At 47.2% G+C, this 15,910-nt stretch overlaps 1 protein-coding gene across 3 annotated transcripts in view; it reads right to left on the bottom strand.

Moving 5' to 3' along the window:
- ARID3B (AT-rich interaction domain 3B) overlaps positions 1 to 15,910 on the bottom strand; it is a 32,382-nt gene that overhangs the window by 14,404 nt on the left and 2,068 nt on the right. For all 3 annotated transcript variants that reach the window (XM_027657598.1, XM_027657599.1, XM_027657600.1), the window contains exons 2-4: positions 14,270 to 14,946; positions 6,328 to 6,399; positions 4,654 to 4,726 (exon numbers count right to left, since the gene is read on the bottom strand). In XM_027657598.1, the coding sequence (XP_027513399.1) occupies positions 4,654 to 4,726; positions 6,328 to 6,399; positions 14,270 to 14,857 (733 nt within the window). In that variant the 5' untranslated portion in view covers positions 14,858 to 14,946. The remainder of the gene's footprint in view (positions 1 to 4,653; positions 4,727 to 6,327; positions 6,400 to 14,269; positions 14,947 to 15,910) is intronic.

Genomic DNA, 15,910 nt, shown 5'->3' with positions numbered 1-15,910 from the left:
ATTCACTCTAAAACACCATTTTCATCAGCTTAAAACCAAGGGATAATTAATTATTTGAACTGTAATGTTTATTTTCCCAGAAAAGAGGTTTTTTTAGATCTTTGCAAAGGGCAGCTTACAGGCTTTTTCCAAATTAGAGAAAAAACCTGTCATAGTTGCTTGTAATGAATGTTTTGATGTATAAAAAACAGGGAGCAAATCTAGGTTTTATAGGAAAGACCTGCTGATAACTGTTCCTAAATTACTGGAATTTGCAGGTAAACTCCCCAAAATATCAATTTCTGGTGGAGGCTTAGTCACCAACTTAAGGTTGATCATCATTAAGTCAACTTAAGGTTGATCATCAAGACACTCTCTGCAACATTTTTGGGATGCTAGAGGGAACCCTATTTCAGGGATGGGATTCCTTCCCAAAGGAGCTAGATTCATGTTGTTTGGAGATCCCAGGCACTTGGTTTTGTGCTTGTTTTAAATCCTACCATCACTACATGCAGTGTAGTGTGTAACTACATGCAGTGGTGGATTCTGTTCCCAGCCACTGAGCTCCAGGCACTTAAAGAACAGAGGAATGTAACCAGAATGGCAGTTCCCTCTACATATTAAGGAAAAATCATTCTTTCAAACAACAGAAAGGAAAAACCTAAAATATTTCATGGATCCCCGTTGCATTCCACTTGCACAAGACACAGGTCACCATTTTTCTCACTCTGTGTCAGAACAGGTGACCAAAGAGGCTCTTAAGGGAAGTACAGGAGGCAGAGATGTAGCTGTGCACAAATCAAAGGGTTTGACAGGGAAAACCACTTTTCCTGGTTCGTTGGGACCGTCCAGAAGAAACCTATGCGGTGTTTCAAGTGGGAATTTTCCACTGCAGAGCATCACCTGCTGTTTAGGGAGGCATTTGCTGCAGCACTAAGCAGGCAGCACGAGCAAAGGATGCTGAGAATTTATGTCTATTGATGTCTCGTTTAGAGAACTACATTGCTTAATTCAGAGTCAAAAATATCTCCAGAGGATCAAAAGAAGAAACCTGGAAAATTGAATCAGTGGAAGAATGAAGCGTATTCCCTAAACAGACATTGCATAAACAACCACTTGGCCTAGAGATAAAAGAATCCATCAGTAAATGCTGCTGTCAATCCCCTGGATTTGTTGTATTTCCACATCCAAAATGCTCAGCCAGAGCATACAACAGCAGGAAAACATTAAAACCACACGGTCAGGCTTACAAAGCCCCTTCTATGTATGTACACATCAAGCACCAGAATGGTCAAGCCATCTGGGAAAACCTAGGTCACACAGGAACCTTGAACAGAATTAGTAGAGCTGTACAATTGGAGACATTTTATGAGGGTTTCACAAAGGCAGGACCTCAAATGAACAAAGCAGCTTCCCTGGAAAGGAGCCTTTCCTAATACACCACAGCACACAGAGCTCTTCCCCAGCAAAGCTTTCCTCTAGAGGAATGTCTTGCACGATCACTGATCCTTCCAGGGATGTAACAATCCCACTGCTCCAAAGTGGAAGATGCCAAAGCTGAGCTGAGTAAGTGAACTTGCCCATCTGGCTATAGACATTTCTGTAATAAAATTATTTCAGTTAATACAAAAGATGTGGGAACACAAGATACCCCGAGTTACTGGAATGGATGCACTTAGGGCACTTACTAAACTGCTCCTGCCTGCAGTGTCCTCAGAGGCAGGTGGAACAAATCCAGCTTCCGTGCCTGTGATGCAACTCACTCCACAGTGCACTAGCAGGGAATCCTCAGTCCGTGCCCTCATGCAGCAGGATGTTAAAAATATATCATGGAACGGTTTGGGTTGGAAGGGACCTTAAAGCCCATCTTGTTCCACCCCCTGCCATGAGCAGGGACACCTTCCACTACCCCAGGTTGCTCCAAGGCCCATCCAATCTGGCCTTGGACACTTCCAGGGACAGGGCAGCCACAGCTTCTCTGGGCAACCTGTGCCAGGGCCTCAGCACCAAATACAGCTCTGAAAACCAAACCTCAAGGCTCAGTGTGTCACAAGACAGCAGATGAGCAATGGAAATGGAGGGAAGGCACTGCTCAAGCTGTTTATCCCTTCTCAGTGCCAGGAAAGACAACCTTTGCTGCGAGACTGTGGGAGAAGTGAGGAAAGGGAAGGTGGAAGTGGGGATACATGTCCCAGCACTGCTTTGAAGCCAGTCCTGCACACCAATCACTCCCTTCAGCCACGCTCCCTCCTCTCCCCATCTGCCCCTTCAATCACAGCCATGGTGGGACTCATTCCCCTAAACACATCCAAGGAATAAAACACCCAACAAAGGAAGAGTTACAGCTTCCCTCTCATCTCCCTCTTCCATCATTATTGCTGCTGAAGGGCCATTTTATCACTTGCAGCTGCAGTCATTCAGCGACAACCTGCTGTGCTCAGAGGCAGAGGAGACCTGCACATTTGATCTGCATTAAGGCTGTTTCATGGCTTCCCATTTCGAGATACATTCCTAAAGCAGCACCAACAACCAAACCTTTTCATCCCTCCAGCTCCTTGGTAGCTCCTGTGAAATCTCTCATTTATCTTTCACATCGGGCTTGGTTTGGTTCAGCGTCAGTTTGTGATCTGTGCCCCAAATCCATCAGCCCCAAGCAGGGGCTGGCGCTTCTCTGGCTCCTCCTGGACAGCAGCAAATCCCTGTTTTTACAGCAGCAATGTTTTTATTGGCAGAGCTGCTTTCCATCCCCTTCAGACATGAGGTGCAAATTAAGCAGCTCTTCACACGTACCAGCTAAGAAACGCAGCACTTTGCTCTCAGGTGCAAGGAGCCCACGTTGGAGCCAAATCTGGGGGGGCTTTCTCAGAACAAGGAAGCTGTTCAGCCTTGGGTTAGGATGTTTGTTGGCCCATAAAGCAAGGGGAGGAGAAATGAGGCCTGAATCCTTATCATTATTCCATGATAGCTTTGCTGCAGAGCTCTCAAAACAGGACACAGTGGCTATACCCACCTGCTCACTAGAAAACCAAAACCCTGGGAAGAGCAGGAATGGGAAAAGTGGACACACAGCTTCTAAAAAGACATGTCAAGTCAAAATACTTCCTCTGCAGGAAGACACAACAGCTCAGATTAAGGACAGAGGTGAAGCCACCTCAGCATATCCTGTCCAGTTCTCCCACCAACCTGAGGGAACTTGGCTTCCTGGAGTCCTTCTGCCTTTTTATTTTGGAGGTGCTCACGTAAAAAGCAGGCCCATAAGTGCCTTGTGTACCCTGAGTTCAAGCCAGTCCCCCAGAGCAGGGCCAAACCTTTCCAGCCCCTCTGGCAGAGGGCTCTCGGCATCTCTTCCCCATGGGTGTGGAGCTCTTCTATTTCATTATCAGCCTACTGGCAAGCAGGAAAAACGAGGGAGTCTCCACAAAACAAACACACTTGGAAATACCCAGCTGATTAAAAGCTAAACTCCTCCAGCAACCAGCTGGTGACCAGCTCAGCCCTGGCTCTGTGAATGTGTCAATTATAAATAATTAAAAGGGAATAGGAAGGAGACACTGAAGTATTAAGCAGATTTCTCTCCAGGCATCTGGAGGTTTTTGTTGCTGCCAATCACACCCTGCAGATTGCTGTCCTGTCTCTCAGTCACCAGCCCTTACCTGAACAAGGGAGCTCAGGTTAACATTTGCAAGGGAATTAATTAATCCTGTTTATGCCTCTGCACATGAAAGCCAAAAATATCAGCAAAAACCCCAGCTCTTAATTTTTAATAACTTGTAAGCATAACCTCAAATTGCTGGAGAGAGAAAATCCACACAAGTCAGCTATGTGGTAGGAGAAATGGACATAGATATGAAGAGCAATATTGGACAGCCCTTCCTCCACTTGTGATCCAGCCTCCTAGAGGGACGGATCTGAAGATGCAGAGTTCAAAAGACAACTGGCACCCTTGGAGGGATAAGAAGAGAGTACCACAAATGTTCAGAGAGGAGTATCTTGTACCATACCCCACATATAAATACATGTTAATTATGAACAGTTTGCAATGGGAACTGAATTTTGGTAACTAGGGGACTGAAAGAGTCTTGTGTGACATCCCAGAGCCTTCACACAGCATCCCCACTCCTGTAGCAGGGAGAGATGCCAGTTGCTGACACCAAGGGGAGGAATATGAGCAAGTCTGCACTTCCACGCTCCATTACACAGAATTCCTAACTGGAAAGCCGACACATTGGGAATCCACAGGAAAAGGTGGCTTGGTGTCCGTTTTCCCAGTCCCCAGCTTGCATGTCACTGCAGTGACAATGGCTCTGAAGGCATTCATACACACCACTGAAATCAAACACGAGACATGTCAACTGAAAGGGAGACCAGAGAGAGTTCTCAGTGCTACTCAGCCTTGCTTCAAAAGTCCTCGGGGATTTGGGGACCTTCAGTGCAGGGACATCATCAGTATTGGGTAGGAGGGTAAAGAAATAGTGCCTGTGGAATTGAGTTACCGGGCAGAAGATCTTTCCTACTGCACTCCTCATCTCCCGAGAGAAACATCTCAAGCCTCAGCTCTGCTCTTCCACCTGATCTGCCGGTTCAAGGCCTGGACTTGCTCTTTCAAACTCAGGAGGGAAGAATTCACTCCCCTGCCCTATTTTACTCATTGAGTTCAAACAAATGCTCACTCACCCCTCTTCTGCATGAAAATGAAGAGATCATCCAGGAACTCTTTCCGCTCAGGATCACTATCCAGTTCATAGAGCTGGGGGGAAAACAAATAAAAATGAAGGTACAATCCACAATGAGAAAATAAAGTGATATTCTTCCAGTGTGTGATCTGTGTTTGCACTGCAGGGGTGAAAGGAAACCACAGGCAAAGAGGAAAAACAAGGAAAGATTCCTGAGCAACTCTGTGGCCAGGGCTGCAGTGACCCTCTGAGGACCCTCACCATACCCTGCCTTGCTCAGCCCCTCAGTAACTCATCCAAGCACAGAGACTGACATCCCAAAGGGAAGAGGATTTCTAGAATCATTAAGCTTAGAAAAGACCTCCAAGATCATCAACTCCAACCTTCACCTCAGTTAACAGCACCATCAGTGAGCAGGGTTTGAAGCCACCTGGAGGAAAAGGGGACAGAAAGTATGAAGGCAAGTTGGAAAGGAAGAGGAGACAACCAACAGGAAGGGGACAGTGGTTTGGGGCAGATCAGTGGTACCTTTGTGGCACCAGAGAGGTAAAACCTCTCTGCAGTGCCTCCTAAACTCACAGTTCCCTCCTTCAAGGATTGTCACATAAGTGCTAAACTCCAAGTGCCTTGAAGGAGGAGATGAAAGAATAGACCTTTCCTGTAACTACTAGTGCCTGTAAGGGAAGGCTCCTCTAAACAAACCAAAAGCCTTCAAAAATATCAGGAACCACCCCGGAATCAAGTTGCTGCAGAAATAACTTTTACCAAAAGGCTTAAAACCTCCAAGCAATTAAAATAAAGTTCCATAGACACTGTATTCCAAAAGAGAGGAACTACATGTGAGCATTATCCCCTCATTTTTCAGAAGGGGCAGACACGAGTGTCATCTTACAACCACTTCTGGAATAGAAAAATCTAATTTTCACCTATCAAGAACCCTGTGAGGCCAAAAACTGACAGTCTGGAAGGGCTGAAGTGAGGCTCCGAGATCCAGGGGGATACAGAACAAGACAGAAGACAAAGCTGTACATGAAGAATTTAATTCCTTCTCTTGTTTGCATCGAGGAACAACCCTGCAACACCCCAGGGAATGTTTTTTTCCTGGTTGTAGCTACTCTTGTGGAGCAGCTCGACGGAAAAGCAAAGATTCCTTGGGAAATACATATTTCAGCCTCCCTGTAGGTGCTGCAAGCTACTTGGTATTCATCTAGTCCAAAGAAGAGGGGGGCTTTTTGGGCTCATTTCCTGGGAAGCTCTCCTTTCTCACCCAGCTCTGGGAAGAAAACACCCCGGTGTGTTTGCAGATAGGGCCAGCTCTGTCTAAAATGAATTCCTGCAGCTGGTGTGACACACAGATGCCACATTCAAATCTACGAGCACAGGACTAAGCAGCTTTTAGAAACAAAATATTCTCCTTTCAGATGGAGAGAGTATGGACTAAAATTTTAGAAGTCAAAAGCCTGGTTATTAATTCTTAGTTCAAACTATAACCCAGTGACTAAAGGCAACAAAATAGCTCAAAATAGCAGGTTTGTAGGTGGAGCTGCAGGACAAAACATCCTTACAAATTCACCATAGAGCAATAGTGAGGGCTCTGTAGTCACCCCCCGTCATGGATCAGGGGAAGAATTCCCCCAAGTTACCCCTTCCTCAAAATCCTCATGATCAGACTGACCTTGGCAAAGTCTCGTGAGATTTCTCTTCCTCGGCATCCATCACCATCATCACTCCAGGTCACGCTGCCATTCTGGGGAGAGAGAAACGAAAGGATGAAAGGATTCCCAGGGAATTTGTGGGCAATCCCAGAAAGCTAGCAGTGTGCATTTTGGGGCACAAAAATGTGCAAAAGCAGCTGCTGGCTTAGACCAAGATGACGAGAAAGGTGGGGAGCATTCGTGTATTTGTCACAGCCTGTTTTCCTGGGATCTCTGACACTCACACAAAATGGGAAGTAGTATTTTGCCTTCCAGGCAGCTGCTGAAGGTAAGGTAAGTTTTCCAGCTCTAAGGCTTTTTTCCCCCCCCACAGAAATTATCTCCAAAGTGTTGTCTTGATGCCAGGGAAAACCTTTCTACAGGGAAGTCCTCAACACCTCCAACAGCCACGTTCCTTCATCTCCTAAAGAGAAGGATATTAACTCCCCTCTAGCAGGTGCTCTGCTGTAATGAAGTCCAACACCTAGAGAGATGCTGCTTTTGCTCCCCATGTCCATCTTTTTTCCCAGAACTCCCCTGGCATCCTTCCTTTCTGTTCTCCTCATGACACTCAACACACTTGGAAAAACCCTGCTATCCTCCCCCATGCTTGCCTACAAACCTACAACCAGAAAGAGGGAAATAATCCCTCTGGAAAGCTGCTTGCCAACCCAGGACCCTTACTCCTGGAAGGATGTGGATTTTCCCCACAGAAATGGAAAGCTCAGCTTTGCTGGATTAAGGTTCATTCTTAGACATTAAAAGGATTAGTCTAGTTAGGCCTATTCCACTCGGTAAATCATCATTCTGGAATGACCACCAAGGGCTGGAAACCAGCAGCTCCAGCTGCATGGCAGCACCAGGACGATGGTGAAATATGGCCAAGCATCTTTACACCATCAAACCCATAAAGCTCCAGTGCAGCAGTTCCTGCAGAGCCCCTCAAGGAAAGAGAAGAGCCAGATCCACCTGGCAAGGCAGGCTCCACTGCCCTGTCCTGATAAACACCAGGACAGAAAAGACAGCATGAGGTTTCAGCACCCCCAAAAACCACCCCATGGGAATTAGGGAGGTGCTCCAATATCCGAAATCTTGGAGTCATCTGGCTGTGGCATACACATTGAATTACAAAGATGAATAGCTCTCGTCAAGGCCAGGCAAAGCTCCGTTTCCCCCTTTCAAACACACTGCAGTGAGCTGCCCTAATGCCTGCTGATTTAGTTTGAGCCAGTAATTCCTGCTGGAAAGTCAATTATCCAGTGAGTCCCATCAGCTGAAAGATATTTAATGGGGGATTATTGCCACTTCTGTTATGTCAGCTGTTTATTACAGCAGATCAATTCCCAGCCCTCTCTCTGTACGAAGATATCTGGAGACTGGTTTTGTTCACAGGAGGATTCACCCATGTGTCCTTTCTCCTGGAGTCTCCCTCTCCAGCAGAGATTAAAACCACAGGTTTTTGGCTAATTATGGAAACATTCAGCTGCTCCTAAAACCCCACTAACTGTTAACTTGGATCAAACCTAAGACAACACTCAGAATAAGACACAGTGGAAGAGAAAGGAGGAGGCAGCAGATATTTCCCATCCTCAACTTTACACACTCCAAGGCAAAAGGATTTGCAAAGGTGTTCAGTTTTCTGACCCTTTTCTTTGGCTGTTTCCTTCCCAAGTTTGGATTTGGCTATAGATCCAGACAGCAAAACTGCTTGTGGTGTTAAAATAGGTGCTCCAAGAAGCAAACCACTTGCTTCCACAGGGAATTTTGGTCAAGAGCTTATTCCGCTACGTTTGAGGACAGGGACAAGAAAGAAGTGGGCTTAAAGGAGATAATTTGCTCCTGCCAGTGGGTTTGAACTCTGTATAATTTCCAGGAATAAAACTTTTAAAGGGATTAAAGACTCTTCAGAAGTTAAAAAGTTAAACAGAACAAGTTTTACTGGTTCTCTATGAAGAAAAAGGGTAATTAGAAGAGAATGACAAGGTTTGCTACAGAGAGTAAGCAGAATATATGCACCCTACTTCCCACAGCTCCATCCTGAGATTCTGGAGAGCACAGGAGCAATGCTCCCCCACACCTCACTGAAGAAAAGGAGCTTAAAGTGAGCTGAAGCCATCAGTGTTTGGCCATATGTCCAGAAAATCAGGAGAGATGGATATCACCTGGCATGACACGGAGTGATCCAACGTGAGGGACAGTATTAGCATTTCCTCCTGTAGTAGCTGGAAAGGTTTAAAGCCAGCTTCCAATTCCCACATTAAGCTATCAGAGGAGATAAGGAGAGGGTTGCTCACCCACCTCAGTGTAAGGGTGGGCTGTGGGAATGTGGGGACAAAGCACAGGTTTGGTTTGGGGAGCAGAGGTGGCAAAGCCTCAGGCTAGCGCAGAATGTCAGCTCAGCAACAGGAATAAAGATGTGTTTATCCAGAGAACAGAGCACAAGCGCCAACAGGCCCTTTCCCAGGCCTCAGCTTGGATCTGGAGGGACTATTCCACTCACCAAAACCTTTGGGGCTGTGCCAAGGCTACAACCAGACACCCCAAATATCAGCAGCGGTTCAAATGTCAACTTGAGCAAAGCTGGGACAGGTAAATCACTAAAGAGCTCCAGAGGTGTTCCAAATGCAGAATAAGCTCCATTCTGCCCAGCAAGAGAGCTCAGCAGGAGCTTTGGATCAAGCTTCCTTTCCATTCCTGCTTGGAAAACAAAAAGTTACCCTATGCTGAGCAGCCTCCTCTGTAGGAACGGCAGGAACCTGAGAAATCAATATATCCTCACAAGTCATTAAAAGACCTTTGTATAAGCCAGGCAATAGTGGCAGGAAGGAAAAAACACTGCTCAGAGAGGCAGATAATTCCCTGAGGAGACTCCTGCCTCTCCCCCCACCCAAATCCAGGGAATTTGCTGATGTTTGACAAACAGCCCTTGCATTACCACGGCCCAGAACTTCCCTGGTTTCTCACAGAAGAAGGTGGTAGAGGTGGCACTGGATGTGCTCAAACCCCTGATACAAAGGCTGAGAGGGAGGGCAGAGGTGTTGGGAAGGGTTGGCCAGCTTCCCAAGCTGCTGGCAGAGCCATGGAGTTTTCCCTGTGCCACAGATACCTCAGAGGCCACCAGAGTGCCCTGGGCCGCCCCCTCCCCAAGAGGCTGCAGGCCTGGCTTCAGGAGCAATTATATCTGCACCTATTTTAGGATTACTCCCTAACCACCTGGAATATCTTATTAGAGGGAAGCTCAGATGTCCAGAGCAATTTTGGTTTCCAATCCCGCATTCAAGACCCAGAGTTAATCCTGAATTGCCGAGCAGACAGGAGATGACAAACACTGCCCTGCCTCGCCCAGCCCATTCTTTGGAGGACAAAAACCTTCCAAACAAGAGGAATAAAAACTTCTGGCATGAAACTCGAACTCCTTCTGCACCTCCTCGCTACAGGGCTTCAGTTTGGACAGAGGCTTTAGGCCAGGAATCTGCTGAAATATCCACTTAGGGGCGAGGCTGATCATTGCAGTGAACAAGAAAACCCCTCCCCTACCCCATGAGTTGACTGAAAGCACTGAGTCAATGGAAAGGTACAGGGGCAGCAATTTCAGGATTATCAGAGAATCCACAGAAATTCCTTTTGTGGGTAGAGTTAAGCCTTAGGAAGTGAAACAGATGCTATTATAAAGAAAACTGTTGTACTACAAAACGCCGATAAGATCAGGGCTGCTGCCCTGAGCTGCAAGTTCTCAAGCACAGGGAGCCAAGTTATAATTACTGCCTGCACAAGCTCTGCTGGAATTGGAATCAACCCTTCCCAGCTTTACTAATAACAGAGCTCAATTCAACATCCACGAGCTTCAAAGACGGGCTTTGAAAACATTTTAGTGATTTCAGGAATGGCAGGGAGGATGGGGAAGGAAAGAAAAGGAATGGGCTGAAGTTAAACTGATTAATTGCCTTTTTTTATTAAGTTTCGTTCGTGTGTTCCCATGACCTGGCAACTGTGGCACCAACACAATTCTCTGCCAAACAGGAATCTGCTTCCTCATCCTTAAGGAAAAGCTGGACTCTCTGTGAATGACTCCTATTCACAAATACTAGGAGGAATCATCTAAAACCTAAGTGACAAGAAGATTTGTTCAGTGCTGTATGGGGTGGGAAGAGAAATTCTCACTGCCACACTGAGAGTCACTTATTTACCCTGAAGTGAGAAAAACAGAAGTGCAAGAAAACCACACATTCCAGCTCTTACCACCTCCTGTCTCCAGCATCAGCTTCAATTCCTACAAATTGGCACTGAAGGAGATGAGCTGCCACTATTCCTATAGATAAGTTTAGCACCTGAATAAAACCTAAAATGAACCATATCTTCATCAGGATACAAATGAGCTCACTTTCCTGCCTCCAGATCCAGCACAGCCACTGCAATATAACACACTATGGAATTGTTTCTGAAGACCTGAACCTAAATCATGAATTTCAAGAGAAGCAGCAACTGGCGATTTAAGAATTCAGATCTGTCCTTACAGCAAAAGAGAAACCAAATGTTTAATACCAGCTATGCATGAAGAATCTCCTCTCAGTACATCATAAAAGGAAAAATACCCAGTGACACACAAAGGGAGCTAAAAATCCAGCCCTGAGTCGTGCCCTGGATATCTGAAATAACCACAAGGCAAAAAGCACAGTGTGAAATGCCACTTTTTTATTCCTGGGACCTTCCCCTGCCTGGATTAACGAGTATCTCCTGAGCAATACCTCCACACACACCACTTGAGGCACATACTTAAGGTTATGGAATCCCAGCCACTCATTCCTGGACCCTGGAGCAAAAGCACGGTAATTATTTTAAGCTGACTTATCTTAATAAACACCGTGACCTTTGCAAAAGTTAGGTCAGGATTTTCAGGAGTGACTGGTGATTTCTGAGAATCTACTGTGAGACATCCCCAAAAACCAGACCACGAACCACTCCCTGGAAGTCTGTTGGCTGCTTTGTGGACACTTCCCTTGCTGCATGGAAGGAGGCCTGGAAACCCTGGCTTTATTTTTATGTTCCACACAGGAATGTGTGTGCTGTAGTAACAGCACAGCTGACAAAACTGCTCCTGCTGGTGCTGCACAGCAGCCTCGGGTGGGAAAGGAGCTGGCAGCACCAAGCCAGTGGCTGTGCTCCTGTCTCTCCTACACAGCAGCACCAAGCCAGTGGCTGTGCTCCTGTCTCTCCTACACAGCAGCACCAAGCCAGTGGCTGTGCTCCTGCCTTTCCTACACGGCTCTTCCAGGAAACCAGAGGGATCACTGAGCGATGTGAGCACCCACGAGACGAAGACCCAACGCCCAACCATCCACCAAAACCAACATTTGCACCTGTGGAATTAAACCCTCATTTTTCTTCCAAGACAGGCAGCACCCAACACCCTTTTCCAGCAAGGCTGCGGGAGCCGTGATGGATTTCAGGGGATTCCAGCAAGTCGGAGGAGCGAGCTGAGCACACTCCCCCCAGCCATTCTTTCAGGACTGCAATTCCCTGACAAGCACCTCCACTCCCTTGTTGTTCTGTGCTGACAAGGTTCCCACCGCCCCCGTGCCATAAGCTGAGCCAGCTCTTTTGTCTGCTGGCTTGTCCTACAATTATTTACTTGGCTGTCCGGGACTGAACACAAGCGGCTTCATTTTCCTGGTTGCTTCCATCTTTCTGCCATCTCCATGTCACAGCTGTTACAGGCAATCTTAGCCTTAAACTTCCAAGGGATGTTTTTCTCCAAGGCATGGCTTTCAGAAGAACAAGCCACACTTGAAAGGAAGAAATAAAGTGACTTTTCCTCACTTTTTCACAGGCACCAGCCTGGGAATTATGCATCCCGGGAATACCACCAGAGCTGGGAGTAGGACTGGTGATTAGCCTCCAGCAAAACTGAAGCTGGAAAAAAGACTAGTTCAGGAATCTTTTGGAAGCAAACTGGAGAACACAGGCACTTCTGTGTTTTATTCCAGGTTTTCTGCCCAACACAACCAATTTAGACAAAGAATAAAGATAAAATCCAAGTATCTTTAAAACGTGCCTTGGAAATTGAAAATTTCAAGCAAGGCAGCTTGAAAGCTTTGTTGAGCTTTAAGTGGCCAGACCACAGTTCCTCCACACAACTCTCCCCCTTTCCTGCCATGCCAGTCACCCCAGTTTATTCCCCACACATCCCCTGCTCCCCAGCTCTAAACTGGGATTCAGCAGTTCAGGTTTTCCTGCCTGGAATGCAGACTCCCCTGGGGAGTGCAAACAAGCTGATATGCAGCATTTGCCCTGCCCAAGGGGAATATTCTGCACCAGCATCACCAATACTGGGCACTTCAACTGGCCTTGTGGGCACAACACCCCACCTTAATCACATCATTCACCAGCACAGCTATGGATCTAAGGCACTCCATCTCCAGTGGCTGTGCCAGGAGACAATATTTTGGGATAATGTGAACCTGCCCACTCCTTGCCATGCTTTCCCACCACACCCGTGCTATTCCTTTATAATCCCCTCCTTAACTCGATGTCCATGAATTCCTCCAATTCCTTCCTTTCCTGTCTGCCTCCCCAGCAGTAAATCAGATTAACACAGCAGTAAGAGTTTTTCTTTTAAGTTTTTCCTGGTGAAGATTTGTGCACTTTAGCTCCCAGAATAAACTGGCCTGAAACCAGACTAAGCTGTGACCTCCTCCCAAAATACTGGATTAGTGCAGGGGAGGGCCAAAGGACTGGAGCAGCACTAGCGCACAGTATGCCAATTGTAGAATAGTGTTTTATTTCTCTTTTTTTATTACTCCACATCAGCTAAGACCAGCTCTGGCTGGTCTTGTGGTCATTTGCCGTCCCAGGACCACCAGTAAGATCTGCAGGGCTCTCACAAGAGAAGCAAGAAGCACCAGCTGAGCAAGAAATAAAACCAACCACAGACTCATGCCAAGGTTATTTGGCTTTTTTAAGAAAGTGATCTGTTAACACTCGAGCCCTGCCTCCTGTTCTCCACCCAGAGCCCTGAAAGAGGAAGTTTACACCACTCCCATCCAGTAAATTCTGAAGCAATGGCCCCTTGACCAACAAACCCACCTCATTACCCTACAACAGCTTGAGCAACTCTCTTTTCTCAACCCAACCCCTCTTGTGAAGCAAACACAGAGAAAAACCAGCAGTTACTGGTTGCCTGCTGCATCCCCTGCACGTTTTATAGCACCACCAGTGCCACTGTCATTCACCTGGCAACTCTGAGGAGTTCCTGCCACGTGCACTAAGTGTAGGAACACCCAACTGGTTTGCAGGAATAGCCAGGTAGGAAGACCACAGTAATCCACTGAAATACCCACTTACAACACTGAAAATAATTCTGTGATCCTCTGGCATTTATCTACAAGTAGTAGTAATTCTTTAGTCAAACACAGAATTAACCTCCTACCAAGCAGGATGTTGGCTTCTTTCTACCTTCCCACACAGGAAACATAAAGTGGGTCTGACTCCCAGGATCAGTGGCAGGACACTCTTCCCTGCCTGCCCACACTACCACCCAGAAATCCAAAGTTCCAGCATCCCAGAGGTCTGACACAAAGGGGCTGTAGATGTCAAATGAGAAATAACTCGAGTGAGATGTTGGCAGGCAAGTGCCTGCACCAAAAACGAATACACCAGCAGGCTGTTCCATTTGGATTACCCCAAAAATCCCTCCCTGCAAAGTTTCTCACAGACTGGGGGGGGTTCCTCTATCCCAAGCTGGAAATCAGTAAAGCAAGGTTCTTGTGGAATCTCTTAATAAAAGAATAAACCTGGAAGAGCACACCAAGGAAGCACTGCCCTCCAAAGTGCTTCCAAGTGCTCGTAGCAGGACACTGAGCTAAAAAAAATCATCAGGTTGACCGAATACGGTCATTTTTAGGAGGAAGGAATGTCAGCACTGACCTGTTTGAGCTGCTCGTCCAAGCGCCAGTTCGGGCGTCCCGCCGGGGACCCAGAATGCAGCTGCTTAGTAGTGTCTTTACCCTGTTCTTCTTTGCCCTGCTGCCCCCCCCGCTGGTGCCCTGGAGCTGGGAGAGGATTAGAGGTAGAGGCCACTCTTTGGTTGGGATGGGCAACTTTGGGAGCACGGAAATACTTCAGAGCAGAGCAGCTTTCCTTCCCTGTCACGTCAGCGCCATCCAGCTCGCTGCCTTCCAAACCGCCTTCTTCCTCCTCCTCCTCGTCATCTTCCTCCTCTTCTTCCTCCTCCTCCTCCTCCTCCTCCTCGTCAGGCTCAGAATTCATGCTGCTCTGATCGAAAGCCCGGGCGGCTCCCGGCGGAGGTGGGGCTCTGGCCAGGGGAGCGCCGGGCGATCCGGCGGGAGCGCGGCTGGACGCGGCCAGGACGGCGCGTTGCACCGCCAGCTGCTGCGGGAACGGCACCTGCGCCTCCCGCAGCTGCCGCTCCCGCCGCTCCCGGGAATCCATCTGCACGGCCGGCTGCTGCTGCTGCTGCTTCTGCAGCTGCTCCACCACAGCTTCCAGCTTCATCCCGCAGTTCGCATGGCTGGGAAAAGAGGGGGGCGGCTCCGGCTTTATCCGGCAGGGTTCAAGCCCCGACCTTGGGAGACGGGTAGAATCTGAGAGAGAGACAAATATTTGTCCGTATGAATATAAAATGCTTTCATCTTTTCCCCAGGAAGAGGATAAATAGAGTGCAAAGCCAGTGCTCTTTCCTGTGCAGGAGACCGTGAAACAATCAGCTCCATGTTTAACAGCCTCGGGCTCCAACTTGCATTCAATTTTCAGACTGTTTAATTGTATTTTCGAGCCGAACACATTTGCCGGGACCTCACCCTCCTATACCCCAAAGACACCATCTGAAATGCCTTTGTCCATGGGCCCAGTCGCAATCCTTCCATGCTTCCTAAATAATTACTTTTGAAAGGTTAGGTGCAGGGTTTGGTGCTCCTAAAATGCTACCTTAAAAGGAGATAGCCAGGACGATAAGCTTTGATCGTATTTATATTAAAAACCAGGCAGGAATCTGTTGCACACCTTCATTGCTAAATTATTCTATGCTTTCATTACATTACAAAATCCTTGACACTTCATACTTTCTTTATATCTCTTTATATCTTTCTTTTAAAAATTAAATTTATTTAAGCATTATTTTTTCCAAGGAGATGGAGACGAGACTACAGCAAAGACAGCGGAGCACCAAGCAACTCCTGCCTCTGGATCCTGGAGTTTCAAGGCCTATCCATGTCCTCCCTTCAATTTTCCCAGCCTAAGGACCCAAGAGCTTTCCCAGCTCTCCATTTTGACCTGCTGAGCCAGCACTTGAGCAAAGACCAACAGAACAGACCACAGCTGGAAACACAGCTCTGGATAAATCCTGGAAAGACAACTGCGCCGTTAATCCCCGACCGTTAAAATGACCGTGTGTATTTTGGACTTTGTGTCACCAACAGGCCCTGCTGACAAAGACTGCTCTCCTCGGGGTGAAAAGATGATTAAACAGATCCCACTTGCTGCCCTTCAAGGTTCATTGATATCAAAATACAGCCAGCTTGGAGAAACAAAGGAAAAGCCAACTACAAA

Source organism: Corapipo altera, unplaced genomic scaffold, assembly GCF_003945725.1.
Source record: "Corapipo altera isolate COAL_440 unplaced genomic scaffold, ASM394572v1 308, whole genome shotgun sequence".
In the NCBI taxonomy this organism is placed as follows: Eukaryota; Metazoa; Chordata; class Aves; order Passeriformes; family Pipridae; genus Corapipo; species Corapipo altera.
This window is presented reverse-complemented; position numbering and strand designations above follow the sequence as displayed.